The sequence below is a fragment of the Porites lutea genome, chromosome 9 (assembly GCF_958299795.1).
Source record: "Porites lutea chromosome 9, jaPorLute2.1, whole genome shotgun sequence".
Classification (NCBI taxonomy): domain Eukaryota; kingdom Metazoa; phylum Cnidaria; class Anthozoa; order Scleractinia; family Poritidae; genus Porites; species Porites lutea.
In genome coordinates, this window is record NC_133209.1 from 1055979 (window position 1) to 1071838 (window position 15860).

The window sequence follows — 15860 nt, forward strand, 5'->3', positions numbered from 1 at the left end:
GTTATTACCTGCACCGCACGAATCTACTTGTTCATTAAGGCGCGCGCGACCTTTTGATATGCCACGTTTTTAAAACCGACCGTTTTAAGAATAGCTTTATTATCTTTTCATGTCTTAAAGCAACTAACTTTTAGATCAGAGTTTTCGATTTCGCAGCTTGTATTTCGATAACTTTTTCAGCATATCATCTCTTGTTAGCGTTTTTATTCCTTTTAATTAAGATAGATTCGTTAATGTTTAGATCTATAATTCAATTTTTGTAACGTAAATACGCAATTCAGTTTTCCAACTGCTATGTATTTATGAATTAATAAACTTCAAACTTCAAACGCTACTACTTAGTATTAATTAATCATTTTTACCTGTTCTTGTAATTGTGACATATTTTATCCTTTAATTTCCTCTTGTAAATTATCTAGCTCATTACAAGGACTTGATCATAGGTTAGAACAAGAGAGGATATCCTCTCTTCAGTTAGAACTAATAATAATAATCAGCAATCTAATGTCAATATCAAAACAAGTAGCCCTACATGGTAGAGAAGACTAATGTCGGCTTATGCTTAATAAAAATTTATTTCAATTTTTTGTCTTGTTTTGTTCGTTTCTTTGTTATTTGTTTGCAAAAATATACTTTTCCTTTGGTTAGAGGAACTTTTCCAAAACTGACCTTTCTCAATCTCCTAAAAATAATTACTGTAACAGTTAAACTGAATATCGTTAAGCTGGCTGAAACTCTAAATTACACAATTAACTGATTTGATGCACCCCATATCAAAAAGAGTAACTACAACCACGAAGGATAAAGGAATACAGATCCCAATTAAATTCAGAAGAAAAAACTACATCCATTCGGTTTCTATAGATAGTTACAGTGTGATTACACAGGTCAGTTAAGTATAGTAAAAAAGATTGATAAGTCTGCAGATCTAACAAGCTTTTTCATTCATCTGAGGCAGACGTTCGCTGTTGTTGCGGCAACAGTGTGTACACTTTTGGCTTGCGGATTCGAATAGCAAAAAGCTTCAGGATCTTGAAAGCCTGCAATGAAAGATAAAAATCCACTCTTTATGCCATTATACATTCGCTGGGTCACGAAATCAATCCCAAATCCCAAAGAGATGTGACACAGAGGGAAAGCGTCCTGCGCCGCGGAGTGCTCGTCACTTTTTTTTTTCTCTCTGCCCATACGCGACTGACAAACGACGCAAACGACTTCGTAAGCGCAAAAAGTCATAAAAGAGAAAAGCTTCTGCTCGCTACGCATCTCTCTCGGGGTTTCTCTCTAACTCGAAAAAGGGCAGCTTTCAGAGGAACGAAAGTATCAGATGAGAAATATATACTTCAGAAAAGACAGTCAAGTTCTTGGACGGGTGAGCAAAACTTGCAGCAAACGAGGCAGTGCGGGAAGGTTGTAGAAGCAGGTTTGATTACAGCAAATAAAGCGCCAGACTCACCACAAACCATGCAAAAATAGCTCCAAGTACAAATCCCGCCAGAACATCGGTTAAAAAATGCTTGTTATCAGCAATTCGGCTCCAGCCAACGAACAGAGACAACGAGACAGCAACGACCTGCAGCAATGGCTTGAGTAATTTGGTTTCTGTCCTCACAGCAGCTTGAAGATATAACTAGGGAGATAAAGAACGAGGGTTCATTTTAGGAACATTTAAAACAATAATAATAATAATAAATAAAAAAGGTTGAAAGGAAACAATCCTTTGATCCTGTGGGGATTCCGAGCCGATTTGAAGGATTATGCTTTTTTCTTTAGCCTTTCAGTTAACAGGCGCAAAAAAAAAGAGGGGGAGGGGGGTGGGGGGGAGAAAAAAACAGAAGGAAAGCGCTCAATGGCGAAAGAGACAGGAAATTCCTCTCTCCTAGTTTTCCCTTATTCTCCATCCCCTTTTGACGTCTGCAACTCAAACCAGTTTTGTTCCATTGAAATTCCTACAGTTTTCTGCCTTTTCTAAAAAACGTGAATCTAGGGAGCGACCAAAGATTTCCATGTGTTGAAATGATCTGGATAAAGGAATAGTTTTGATGGCTCTTTGGAAATTATTTTTACACCTTGGAGATGTTCGCAGAAGCTTTCAGTCAGTTTTCTCCCCTCCTGTTCACTGTGGTTCGAACATAGTTGGCTTGGCAATAAACTGGCACTAGCGTGTGGTCAAGGCGTGTTGCCTCGTCTTCAAACTAGTTCCAGTTCACTGTCGAAAATATGAGACTGGCAAGCGTACGTTGCCATAATTAACTTACCGCCAAGAACAGCATGCCATACATGGAAATAGAAGAGTGTCCAGACGGAAAAGACATACTGCGGTGAAATAATTAAGGTTATTACACATTGTACTCACTATCTGTCTTCTCATTGGATAAGATCCTACAGTTAATTTTGGAAACCAATTAGACTACGAGCCGTCTCTCTTCTTTCTGTAGTCCGTCGAGCAAAATGCGAGACACGCAAATGGCCACGCGCGTGACTGATGCCCCCCTCGTTTCGCGCGTCTCGCGGCTTTACCGCTCGCGCGCGCGTGCACTCCCCTTACTAAACCTGAAGAAAAAGAGGGACTGCTCGCAGTCTAGAAATCAATGCAACCTACAGATTAGTTAGATCTGCTAGCAGATAACTGACTAATCTGTAGGTTCAGCGTGCAATGCATGATTTCCTATATGATCAATACTATCAATTCAGTTTCCTTGCAACGGTGTGTTTGTCGTTATTTTCTTCAAAACAATGTAAAATAAAACAATTATGAGATTCGGTTTTTGGGATATCCTAAATAATCTAGGGCTCGGTAAGTGTTATCAGCCTCAGCTTTTGGCTCAGCTGATAAAACTTACCTCTACCTTGATACCAGGGGAAAGAGGCCTCTGATAACAGGGCCCTTGGCAAGGAAGTTCACGTGTTTTACTCCAAAGTAATCACATTGTTTCATACCTGGCAAGTTTTATTTCAAAAAGATCCCCAGTGCACACATCCCTTGTAACGTAACCTTGACAACCAGGTCCAGTTAGATTAGCCTTGCATGCAGCCATAAAACTGGGTCTCAGACGGCCTACAGTCAGCTTGGACAGGTCGGTCACGATTTGGGATAGAAATCCGCCAAAAACAAACACGAAGATCAATGAAAACATGCTGCAGTAGAAAAGGGATTATAAAGGTAATGAAATCGATGTTCAAGTCAATATGGATTGCTTAAAAAAATGAGTACACTTTACGCGAAATAAGTCCTCCTTCTTTCTGTTTTCAAATCATTTCGTATACGTTACTAAACAAGTGCTGTGGTTTCAACCGATTTTTTTTCTCGCTTGGCGTTGATTGCTTGGGTTAACGAACGTGTCTGGCCCGATTTTGTGTAGTTTTTCCCTTTGTGTAAGGTAAATATAATTTTTGGCACTTGAAACTGTTACATTTTTATTTTAAAGACGACCTTAAACCTGTCAAAATAACTCGCATTACACCCGCTCCTGAAACGAAGTCGGTTATTTTCATCACAAACAGATGCATCGATCGCGTAATGAGTGATAAGTAAAAAGAGTTGAACATCTTACTTGGTAATCCAGGGTTTTAAAGAAAAAAAACCAAATGATTCCGGTTCTTCATCTTCCTGATCGTTCTCTGACTTTCCCATGTTGTTAGACACCTCCACAATGAAGATCTGTTCAATGCAAAAGTACGCAGAATGGTAACATTTTAAGTGGATTTTCTGGGGGTGTCATTCTTTTGTTTGTCAGCTTTCAGAAGGAGAAAAGATGTATGGCGCGCGAAAATATAAGGGCGTTATCTGGAAAAAAGCGGCGGTGGAGGACAAATGAAAGGAGAAAGCCCTTTCTCTCCCCAGTCTCCTCCTGTTTTATTTTCGTATTGGTGCTTTCTCAATTTCGCGGACTCGACTAATATCGGAGCCTGGAACAGGCTATTGCTCCTTCAGCTTCTCCAACTTATAGCTCCCATATGGGGGGGGGGGGGGGGGGGGGGACGTGGGTGGGGGGATGAGGGGGCACGGGGGTGGCGATGAGCTGAAGGAGCAAAAGCATATGTCCAGCCAAACATTAAATGTCACGTCACGTCATTTTTTTTAAGTTTTTGTTGGTAACTTCCTTAACTTTTTTTACAATGGCTGAGCCAGCAGTGTTCTTAAGATGTTCTTAAATTATTCAATTTCCAGCTTTGACTTTCTTACAAAAGTCTAGTATTCTTCCAATTTCTGAGCAGCTGTTAATTGAAGAACTGTTAATTGGAGCATTGCAATCAATCTGTCCTCTTTTATTGTCCAAAATGATTAATCATATTCTGCACTAGAAAACAACTAGAAAGATCACCAACTATGCCATTTAAAAATTTTGCTCCACAAACGTTCGATCACCGAGCTCTTACGTTAAACACGCTTTACAAACTACAGCAGCCCTAGTTTATTGGCCGTTGGAAAAGTAATATGTTTTGAACTACAGTATTTCTGTTTCAGTCGCGATGCCAGTTGTTAGCTTAGTTTGATTAGTTATTCAGTATGCATGTGATTTGGTTGACTGGCCTTTTTTTCTAGAAAGTAATTTGCATTAAAATTTTATAAGAATAAACAGTTAGGGCTTAGAGCTTCCTTTCCAGAGATAATGAAGAGAGAGAACTTTTTCATCGTATGGAGGCCGTTACTAGTCTAAAATCATCTATAACTTGTGATTACACAGACAAACGTGGCGTTATTTTTTAGTTAAATTGAGAATCTCATAACAATCCTTGAAGAATTCTAAACTGACGACTTATTTGCATGATAACTTAACTTTTGTTCTAAAATCATATTAACCGAATTACTTGACATACCTAGTTATCAAATACCACCTTATGTTGGCACTTTCATTAGATTGAGCAACACTATTCAAGCTGACTTTTCACCCAATTTATTTATTATAATTATCAGAAATAACAACGCCTTTAGAGCTTCGCCCTCAGTCTTTTCAAAGATAATAAAGTGCTATTTTCAACAGTTATGCCTCGTGGGATAATTATATTGTTATTCTTGAGCGTTCTTGAGCGTTAACAGCTACTTATGAAAAGACTTTTCTATTATTTGAAAGACCTTGGAAGTTGTTATCGGTGGATAATAAATATCGAGTTAGCTTGGAACCTAAGTTACTTTGATAGAGTTTTGCGACAGATGCGGGGGTGTGAAAATAGAAGATTGATCTCCACGGTGAAAACTCAACAAAGAAGTTTTCAAAAGTTTAAAAGCTGGATCTGCGCGAACTTTTACTTTAAACTGCATGCAACAAGAAAGTTAAAGGAAAACCTTGACATCCATTTTTCTCTTTGAAATGATATAACAGAGCGTTTGATAAGGATGATGGCGTAGTAGTTTTACATTTGACTGGGCACATTCTGGCCTTTCATCTACAAACTGAGGAGTACGACTCGAAACGAAAGTATTGGTTAGTAGTAAGCAAGAAACATATGGCATGATAAAAGATGTCTTACCACAACTATTGGGATAATATACGAAAGAAAAGTGATGACTGCAACTCCCACACTCTCTTCTTGGTAAGGCCAATTTATGTTCGTATCTTCACAAAGAAATGCATGCTTTGTTGGGTACAATCCTTCATTAGTTCCAAATATTAGAATGCGAACCACGATGAAAAGGATGAAAATCAGAAAGAAACAAGTCAAATCGAACAACAAGTCGACAAGTTTGCTTTTCGAAGACATGCTGTTGATAGTGTTGTCTACACCGATTGAAGAGCAGACACGCAACACTGAGTTTCGCGCTACATTCCTCTACTTGTTTCGGCTCCTGGGTAAATCTCCGACCATTATGTAAATTTCTTTTTCTGTTTTAAACGCTTCGATGACTATAAACCTCTGCTATCTTCTCTGAAGGGTGGTGTTAAAAGGAAATATTCCATCAGTTTATAGAATTTTCTTTTATCATCGTAACTCATAAGGGCATTGCTCACCATCGAGATCAAATGTTCCAAATCTCGAGTCACAATAATATAATAAGGACCAGTTTATTACGACGGAATAAAAGTTTGAAAAACTCGTCTTTATTAGTGACGTTTCTTAGATAAAGAATAGATAGAACGTGCTGGCATTTACCATGGGAGCTACCAGCAGTTCTAGCAGCTTGTCTCGCAATTTTGTTTCAACACAAGGGAATCATTTGCTGGATAGTGGAAGTCTAGTGGCATAGATTACACGTAAGCCCAATGCTGTGATCTCTCTCATAATATTAACAGAAACACAGAATAAAAAAGCCATGCAGTCAATTCGTCTTGTCAAAGCTCTACCAATACTTTAAATTTTCTTTAATCGATTTCTTGCAAGTCAGTCGTCACTTTCCACCTTTTTATTAAACTGCGAGCAGTCTCTTATTTTCTTCAAAGTCGCTGGGGTAGGACGCGCGAGCCGCGAGAAAAGAGGGCGTAAGCCCGAGACCGAAGAAAACTAAGAGTCTGTATTTTCTCGTCTCGCCCCAGTCCCTTTTTGGCTTAAAGCGTTCTCTGTGCCAAAACGCACCATGTGTGAGAACTCGACGGATCTTAAGAGAAAAATATAAGGCCTTTAACAGTAAATTAACACGAAAGGAATTTAATTTTATGTTTATGTATTTTTAGTACCTATTATACCAGAATGACAAAGGATAACATTTCCGAAAGAAAAATAATATTTTTTATCTTGTGGGTAAATATCCCGGGGGGTACTAGGATTGATTTTTGCTGGGTATGTGCCTCTGGCCTCTCAGAGCCCCTACCCCATTTAAGTCTATTCTGTGGCCAATTATAGACCCCATCTTAGTCACTTTTGGGCAAATATGTAATTTTCGCGATCCCAACATAGTCACTTTCTATTTATGTATCTACCTTATATTGAATGAACAACACTTTACTTTTCACCTACAGTACAAACATCCTGGTACGTTTGCTAACCGAAAATGTGCCACCCCATTCAAGAAATTCATTAAAAATGCAACCCCATTATAGTCAATGCAGACGTGAAAATGCTACTGCATCCAGCGGCCCATCCCCACTAGCCTCTTATAAGGAAGTACCACCCTCCCCCCCGGTGAACGTTTAGTTCTATTTTCATTTCTTTTAGCCTCTGAAGAAGGTTTGTTATCAAACAGAAATATGGGGCAATTTGTTTAAATATATACTTTTTGCTTCATTCTTTTGTTTACTTCTTCATCGCCTTGCCGTAGGGATCAGTTTGCTGTTTCATATTTTTCTATAAATATCCATCGCAGTATAAGCTTCTATATATCTGGCTGAATTTTTGAAAACGTTACCCTCAAATAGACCTCTTGGACCCGAAACAGTCTTTTCGTTCAAAAACAGCCTCAAAAGTAGCTAATATAAGAAAATAAGGGTGCAACCGTTCCTCACTCTTGCTTCTTTTCCAGACCTTTCCTTCGTTAGAGTGATTTTTGGGCTTGTCGGACGCAATAAACCCTGCCCTTTGGCCTTTTCCACTCAAATAACTGCAAATTTCTCTAGGTTGGTTTTCACCTGAAAAATGTGGGTAGCTTTTCATCCTACAGGGACTGGAAGGAAGGTGCCAAGAGTTTGGCAAATCCCGCCACTCTACTATCAGTCAAATCCCGGTCTCGGTGCCGTGATTAAATTTTGCGTTTTCCTGAATCCCGTACTATCGTGTCAAATCCCTGGTCCTGAGTAGGGGGGGCGGGGGGGAGGACGGGCCTGAAAACATATCTCTGAGACGTGATGCAGTGATGCAGACCGGTTACCCATCGAGGTTAGTCGAGATCATTGGAAACCAGAAATTTTCAAAAGAAGTACTTTACAGTGACTGGAAACCTTACTGTAAATAAGTAAACGAATAAATAAATGAAATGAAATAAAGGTCTGTCAGGCTAGCGAAAGTGATGCGGGCATAACCAAAAAAAAGGGGGAACAATTTATTAAAAATATGGTATAAACGCTTAAAACAGAGGGACCATTTGAACAGCAAAGCACTGATATACGAAAGGCCGAGGCACCTGCAAGGGGTTAAAAAACGGATTGCAGTTGCTTTCTTTGGAAACTGTTCCGTTTTACATTTTGTCAACTTTGTCTGTTTCTTGGAAGACATATATTTTGTCATGAATGGACTCTAGAAAGGATATGAGAGGGTGAACGATTAATTACAGTCGAACCTCTCTTATACGGACACCGAAAAGAGAGAGAGAGCGAATAGAGTACTAAAGTGATGACGTCATAAAAATGAAATTTCTGAAATTATGGGATTTGTCAGGATATTCTGAAAGAACAATGTCCAAGAGGCCTACTTGCCAAAAATGAGCATTTGGGGGCAAATTGTCTCTGAGATCGTAGCCCAGTTATACTCAGAAAACTCCATACAAACCCTTCTAAATTTTTTTTGGGTCGACCCAAAAAAAACTTAGAAGGGTTTGTATGGAGTTTTCTGAGTATAACTGGGCTACGATCTCAGAGACAATTTGCCCCCAAATGCTCATTTTTGGCAAGTAGGCCTCTTGGACATTGTTCTTTCAGAATATCCTGACAAATCCCATAATTTCAGAAATTTCATTTTTATGACGTCACACTTTAGTACTCTATTGTCCGTATAAAAGAGGTCACTATGACGACGTCACTTTTATGACTCCACTTACAGTTTTAAGTGTTCAGTGGCTAAAACGAGGCTCACTGACTCGTCTTTAAACTGCATTTAAAGTTATTAATTCACAGGACAAAGACACCGTCTTTCAGTAAGATACAACATTGTACATCTCAGCTACAGACAAATTACTATTTTAAAACGAAACAGCGCAATGCTGCGTGTTAAAAGTTGTAATGTAAAGCTCAATTCTGAAAACGTCTTTCGCTATTTTGCAAGTGCAGTAACCGGCAGTAACTCGAGTACAAAAAGTAATAGAAAAGATCTTTATGCTATCTCTTGTGTTGTTGTTGAAGCTTTCAAAAAGTCGGTTTTGTTCCTCTGTAGGCCTTTCGCAAATCGTTGTTTGGTATACAGCGACTGGGCTTTGCATCACCTTGCATAGCTCAGCAGCCAGACGGGATTCACCCTGTGCAGATTCACCTGATCGGGATTCGGGACTCGGGATTCACCTGATCACCGCAGTGTAAGTAATACTCTGTGTACTCTCTGTCCGTTGTCCTTATTAGTCAGAGTCCGTATAATAGAGGGTTTTTTAAAGAAAATATATGAGAATTTTGTCGGGATATTGGAAACTGTCCGTAATAGAGAAGTGTCTTTTGTACTTTTCTTTCCCGTAGAAAATACAGTAATAGTTAACTAGTTAAATCTTGATCACTTACCACGACTATAGGGAGTAGAAATGAAAGAGTCGCGTTGATCGTGAATGGAACGGTGCTTTCTTTCTTTGGCCATTGTATACTCGTGTCACCACAGAGAAAATCGCGCTTAAACGGGTACAGACCTTCGTCAGTTCCATAAATGAAGACCTCACCGGCGATGAAAAGAACTAAAACCACTAAAAAGCAAAGTAAATCTACCAATATATTCGTTAGTTTGATCTTGGAAGCCATATTACCCATTATGCAAATTTTTAATTTTTACAATGTAATTAAAATGCAATTATGCAAATGATAAAAAAGTATCGGCAATCATGTGCGACGACATCGGTTGTCGGGTCCCAAGTACAAAAATTTGAATTACTTATTAACTCTTATCATAGGGCAAATCTCCCAGTCTTTTGGCCGGGTTGGTCATCAAATCTCCTTAAATAATTGATTTTTTCTTCTTTAGACGAGGATGTTTATTCTAAGGAGTTGAAATAAAGATTGCTCTAACTAATAATAACAATCCCAGCAGCCTTTAGCCTCCCCGCAAACGTCCTTTTGGGGTTCGTTCATCACGCATTTATTTCTCCCCCACGGAGAAATGAATGCGTGACGAACGAACCCCAAAGGACGTCTGCAGGGAGGCTAGGCCGCCCTTTCATGCCTTATAATTCATCCTGTTATAGTTTCTATTTTATTTTATATTTAGACCAATTAAACGCTTGAAATTATTCAGAAGTTGGTTTTCCGGAGAGGTGTTTGCTTTGAGAAAGTCGCGCTTGGACGTGATGACGTTTCAAGCAATCGATTTAAATGTGCGAACATATATATAGTTATTAGAGGAGACTGGTTATGAAAAGCGGCAAACATCAATGATAAGAACAACAGTGCTGCAGTTTATGTTGGAAGTACCGTGAAAGTGCACAATCCTTTGTTTTCTGTTGGCAAATTGTTACGGAATGAATTAATGCAACGTTTTTATTGGTCAATACAATCAAAACGATAGGAATTCTTTTGAACGTTGTGCGCTTTCAGGTCCACAAAAACATATAACAAAGGAGTCTGACGGGTTTCATAACCATTCCACTCAATTAACTATGGTGCGGACTTCTATGGAATTAGACTTCCGTTTAATTACAACCTCTAAAAATATCCCACATATCCCCGCCGACGCCCTAAGATTCTCTCTTTGTCCTATTATCTTGTGAACAGACAAAAAAAAGATAGCCTACCACCACAACAAGGTGCCCCTGAGCTCACTAAAGGACTACCTTTTTTGTGTGTACATACCTTCATTCATTTTAAATTCAATCCTATTTCCTCACCATCTCCCCCCCCCCCCCTCCCCCCCAAAAACCAACCAGAATTACCCCGTAAGGGTCGTGTAACTGAGGTTTTACAATTATAAAAAAAAACTAGTCTGAATTGAATTATACAGAAATCAGTCGATAAAATAAACGACTCCTTAATACAGCCGGCAATAAAAGGCTCTCATAACCTGTATATATGGACTGCATTTTTTTGCTATCTTGACCTTGAAAAGCCTGTGTAAGCCCTATCACTATGTAAATGTCCCTGAGATAGTAGCACAGAAGCATCCAGAAAATACCCGTACATTAATGAAAAATAATAAAATATTCTTCTTAAAAAAATTAGCACATTCTTCTTGAAACCTTCTGATTTATTGTACGTGCCTGAGTGAACAGGACCATGAAACTTCACTATTAATCCGAGGCAGAAATTCATAAACTGTCAGAAAAATGACAGCCAATTTTTGGTTTGCCATGATATAAAAGAGAGAATAGGAACCAAGCCGAGAACAAACGAGCGTCAGGAGGAGATAGCAGGGCGGGGAAAAGGTAGAGGAACCTCTTTAGGTCCATCCTCGACTAATTACCCTCTCCTTTAGTTCCTTGTCCCAATTCACACAGGATGGGGCTCTACATTTTTACCAGTAGCTGAGAATAGGTCAAATGTTTTATTGTTAGCTGGGTAGTGAAGATGTTTTTTAAATTAATTAATGAATGTTTTTTATTAATAGTTAACTGAGAGATCACCGAAAATCTAACTGATAACTGAGATTGCGCCGCGCTCCGTTCATGTAATCCACTCCAGGGGCCCGTCTCTCAAACGTCCCAGTAATTCCCGGGACCTTCTCAGTAGAAAAGGGCTCTAGCGTCTCTTGTTGTCGCCCACGTACATTGCAGTTTTGTTCAGCGGCAGTGCTGTGAAAGACGTGAAAGCAAAGAGCGAACGAGCTGGAGCAGAATGCTGGGAAGGATACTGAACTAAGTTATTCTTAAAGGCTTACTCTGTTGCACGCTTTTGCCCCAGACGATCACTATGAATTTCTATCTTGGTCTATTTAAAGTGACAATGTCATCTCATCGTATCGTAAGCGGAACCAACAGGTGCATAAATATGATTGAAACAGTCCATGGTGAATATAGCGAACAGCGTCAAGAACCGGATTCGTCCGTTAAAAGCTGGAATTTCCCTTCTATTTCCAAGTTTAGCATGTACTTCATAACACCATTTTGAGAATAATAAGTCAGCATCTAATGTATGCAGAGTGTGAATGAAGGATGTTTGTTTAAAAAAATTCAGAATATGAATTTGGCCCATGGCATATGATTCAACTAACGAACGAAACATTGGGTGTCGACTGATACCTAATTCGGATAATTATTCTCTGCATTGCAAATAGGCCAGTTTCGAATTATTAAACTTTATACCTTTCTCTAAGGCTGAGAAAAAAAGGAAAAGGACCAACCTCGACCCCAGGTTCTTCTCGTCTTCTTGGAAAACGAGAAGACCCTGGGAACGAGGTTGAAAAAGGAATGGCATTAATTGATGACACTGGGAAAAAGGAATAGACCATTTTCGATATATCAAAATTCAAACTTGGCTGCGAGGCTTGGGGAAATAAAACAAAAGAAATGTATTATTCATTTCTGACCCTCAAGATGATTTCTTTTATTTTGTTCCCCCCAAGCATCGCAGCCAAGTATGAATTTTAATTGGTTCATTGATTTTTTATTTTTTCATTTTTTTTTTATGGTTGTTAGATTCCCCTCAGCGTAAGAGCCAAATATGAATCTTCATACTTTGTAACTGACCTATTGTAGCTTTGCAGAAAATTCCAAATTAATTCAAAGCGAATATTCATCAGGAGAAATTCTCGAGTGTTATCGTTTTGTTCCTGGAACTCTATATTTCAAAGAATGGGATCATGATTCTTACAACAAAATGAAAATGATTTCAATTTGTAGAAAAATGTAGAAAAAAAAGGTGAATATTAATCAAAACAAAATTGATTCGGTGTCATTTCTAAAAGGGGATTTTCACTTGGAAAAAAATCAGTATTTGCATAAAATGGCGAGTCACCTTGACACTTTTGACATCAAATATTTGCACAGGATCTGCCTGTCCGCGTTTGTTTGTTCTTTCACAAGAAATCTTTATTAGAGAGAGTCTTGGTGCTGTCACGCTTCAGAAAAGGTTATAGCGCTGTCTAAAAGAAAATTCATTTGTGTTCGTTTCCTTGTCTTTTTTCTCTTTTTGCGTCCGACTGAAAAAAAAATTCTTTTTTACTGATTTTTGACCTGGTCTGATCTTATATCGGAAAAAATGAATATTTTTTAAAGATAAACTGTTAAACATCATTATGCGATAAGCGAAGAAGGTGCAGACTGCCAGGTTCCACATACAGAACAGAACAGAACTCGCCTCAACAAAAAGCAACTTGAACCCTTTTGATTTAGCAGAAAAAAGAATTCTAACGTTTATTACTCTTTTTACGGCTTTGAATTCGAAAATATTTGTTTTAGATTCCACGAAAAGGAAACTTCTGGAACGTTTTCTATCACTGGTGAATCTGAACCCTCCGCTATCAGTGTAATCAATGCTAGAAACCAATCTTTCTAGCAATGTGTGTTCCCTTCCTCATGTTGAAAACTTCCATCAAAGTCATCTTTTAAAAGGAAAGCTCTTTTGTTCAAAAAGGATCTTAAAGAACTGAGTTTGCTTTTAATTAACAGCGCATTTCATTTAGCTTTCCTGTAGACTTTTAATAGCTATAAACAATTCGTTTCACGGCCTTAATGCACACACCTCGTTAAAAGACAAATTGTGTTTTGTTGAAACCGAAAAGAAGATACGATTAAATTCAACATCAGTTGTTCCAGCCAAAAGTCAATTTACAGATATTGAAATGGAAATCTGTGGACAGTCTGTGAATTTGTTGTTTTTATTTACATTCGGCAGGTGTGTGATTGTAATGGATTCTTACGTGCGCACATATCTAATTGCTTTCGGGGAAGACATGCATGCACGTATACGGAGCACTGATGTAGTTGTTGTTTAAATATTCATCATGCTTTTTTTAAGCTCAATGTTACAGCAGAAGGCAGTCGTAAGAAGTAAAAGCAAGTATTATGGAGATGTTTTACGCGAGAAATGTGTTAAAATACAGGAGAAACGACCTGGATTATCTTGACTCGTCAAGGCTTCTACATTAGCACTTAGCGTCCCGGCAGATCCTAGTGTAAAATTTGCCGAAGACATTGATAAGTGCAGCATTTAAAGGAAAATACCAAACAAGCATCGGGTATCAACAGCTGAACACTCCGCTGTTGACCTTGAATCGAGCATGGACAATTCCAGGAATGCTAGTCTTAAACCAGTGCAAGCGTCCAACCTCCCCGCCTTGATTGTTGTCCAAAGCGTTTCTCTTACACTGATAATGATAGTTAGCGCCGTAGCTAACAGCTTTATATGTCGCTGTATTCTGGTTCACCGATCTCTACGAACGATTACGAACTCTTTTATCTTTAATCTCGCGGCTACAGATTTCTTGTTATCCGTGCTGTGTATGCCTTTTGCTTTAGTGTCCGCCATCACCGGCCGATGGGTATTTGGCGAGGTCATGTGTAAGCTTACAGGGTTTCTGATCTCAGTTCTGTGTATTGCGTCTATTCTAACTTTGGTTTTAGTAGCTATCGATCGATATCTGGCGATATGTCGTCCACTGAAATACTGCATCCTAGTCACGCACAGGAAAAGTGTAATGATGTTGGTATATGTTTGGCTTCATGCTGCTGTATGCTCCATTCTGCCTGTCATTGGCTGGGGACAGGGCTACAAATTTGTTGTTGAAGAATCAATTTGCCGGCCGGAGTTCGGAAAACCTACAGCTGATAACGGCTACACAATATTTTTATTCATAACTTGTTTTGTTGGGCCATTTTCAATAATCGCATTCACATATGTCTCCATTCTGTTCACAGCCAGGAGACAATTTCGCCGGGTTCATCAAGCCAAAGTGACCCCACCTAACCCGATTAACAGCACGCAACCAAGCAGTTCCCAACTCAACGTTATCACAGACTACCATGGTGAAACCACCATTGCTCATACGCCAGAAAACACTATTGTAGGAGAAGAAATAACTTCTGCGACTAACACCTCACGTTTCAAGAAGTTATATACCTCAAGGATCATAAAGAACAGACGACGGCAAAAGGCGAGGGGTTTTAAAATGCTTTGGTTAATTGTGGCGGTTTTTCTAATCTGTTGGAGCCCTTACTTTATTTTCATATTCTATAGCTCTATTCATCACCGTCGTTTCTCCAGAACAGTCAAGGTACCAGTCATGCTCCTAACGTTTCTCAATAGTGCCTTAAACCCATTTTTATACGGGTTTTTGAACGGAAAATTTCGGTCAAGCTTGTGGGAGTCAATTGGAGAGAAGTTTGCTTTCTGCAAGTGGAAACAAAACGAGACAAAATCGAGAGTGCATCATATTAATTGAGGATTTCTGTCACTATCGCCAGCAACTCCTTAATGTATATCAGTTAAAACATAGAATCGATGCCATAAATCAATTATTGTAAATGATGGATGAAACAAGTCGAGGAAGCAAGGAAATATACGCGGTATCAGTGTTCACGGAAACAAAATGGATACCTTAATTGGTATAGCTGGCCAATTCTATAAAACGTTGCCTGGCGCATTTAAAAAAAAAAACACACACACACTTACAAACACGACCCGTTAATTTTGCTTTTAACGCCAGAAGAATCAGTCTTAGCATGCAAATTGACTCTTTTGTTAAAATTGGTTCTTATCTATGTAAAAATTAAAGACTATTTTGACGGTAAAGAAAGCAGCTGAACTTGAGGGAAGTACTCCTAAAATAAAATATGATTCCGTTTTTGCAATTCACAGGGTCGAAAACAACCTGTATGTTTACATTAACACTATGTGTTAACTGTATCTAAAGTGATACATTTGACATCGTAATTCCAAAAAAACTTGCTGCTTGTTTTCAGTGCAATAAACAGTCATTCTATTTTTTTTTATTTAAATAAAAACACAGATTTAACTTGGTTCCACATTTCGTTTCTAATTGTTGGCTGTTGGCGTTGTAAATTTTACCCGCGTACTCGTCAGGTCAAATTGTACGAGTTCATGTTTGTGCTCAAGACTACTAAAAAGTATGTTCTCCGCGGAGTTTCATGTGTGATAAGACCAAGAGTGATTTCCCACTAACGTTGTGGTAGCGATGACACCGAGCATATG

General features: G+C 38.8%; 2 protein-coding genes across 2 annotated transcripts; one reads left to right on the forward strand and one right to left on the reverse strand.

Moving 5' to 3' along the window:
• Positions 1-827: 827 nt before the first annotated feature.
• Positions 828-5737, reverse strand: LOC140948015 (putative phosphatidate phosphatase). The gene is made up of 6 exons (XM_073397239.1): positions 5473-5737; positions 3555-3661; positions 2941-3138; positions 2259-2316; positions 1457-1630; positions 828-1040 (listed from the first exon to the last, which is right to left on the reverse strand). Exons 1-6 carry the CDS (start codon positions 5701-5703, stop codon positions 942-944), a joined length of 867 nt encoding a protein of 288 aa, XP_073253340.1. The 5' UTR covers positions 5704-5737; the 3' UTR covers positions 828-941.
• A 7789-nt stretch (positions 5738-13526) lies between these two features.
• Positions 13527-15658, forward strand: LOC140948533 (alpha-1A adrenergic receptor-like). The gene has a single exon (XM_073397783.1). The coding sequence runs from the start codon at positions 13930-13932 to the stop codon at positions 15088-15090; it is 1161 nt and encodes a 386-aa protein (XP_073253884.1). The 5' UTR covers positions 13527-13929; the 3' UTR covers positions 15091-15658.
• The last annotated feature ends 202 nt before the right edge of the window (positions 15659-15860 follow it).

Coding starts and splice junctions, on each gene's coding strand:
- LOC140948533 (XM_073397783.1), top strand. CDS start 13,930: ATGGACAATTCCAGGAATGCTAGTCTTAAACCAGTGCAAGCGTCCAAC.
- LOC140948015 (XM_073397239.1), bottom strand. CDS start 5,703: ATGTCTTCGAAAAGCAAACTTGTCGACTTGTTGTTCGATTTGACTTGT. Junction 3,139..3,554: donor TTAAAACCCTGGATTACCAA/GTAAGATGTTCA, acceptor TTTCTACTGCAG/CATGTTTTCATTGATCTTCG. Junction 2,317..2,940: donor TTTGAAATAAAACTTGCCAG/GTATGAAACAAT, acceptor ATTTCACCGCAG/TATGTCTTTTCCGTCTGGAC.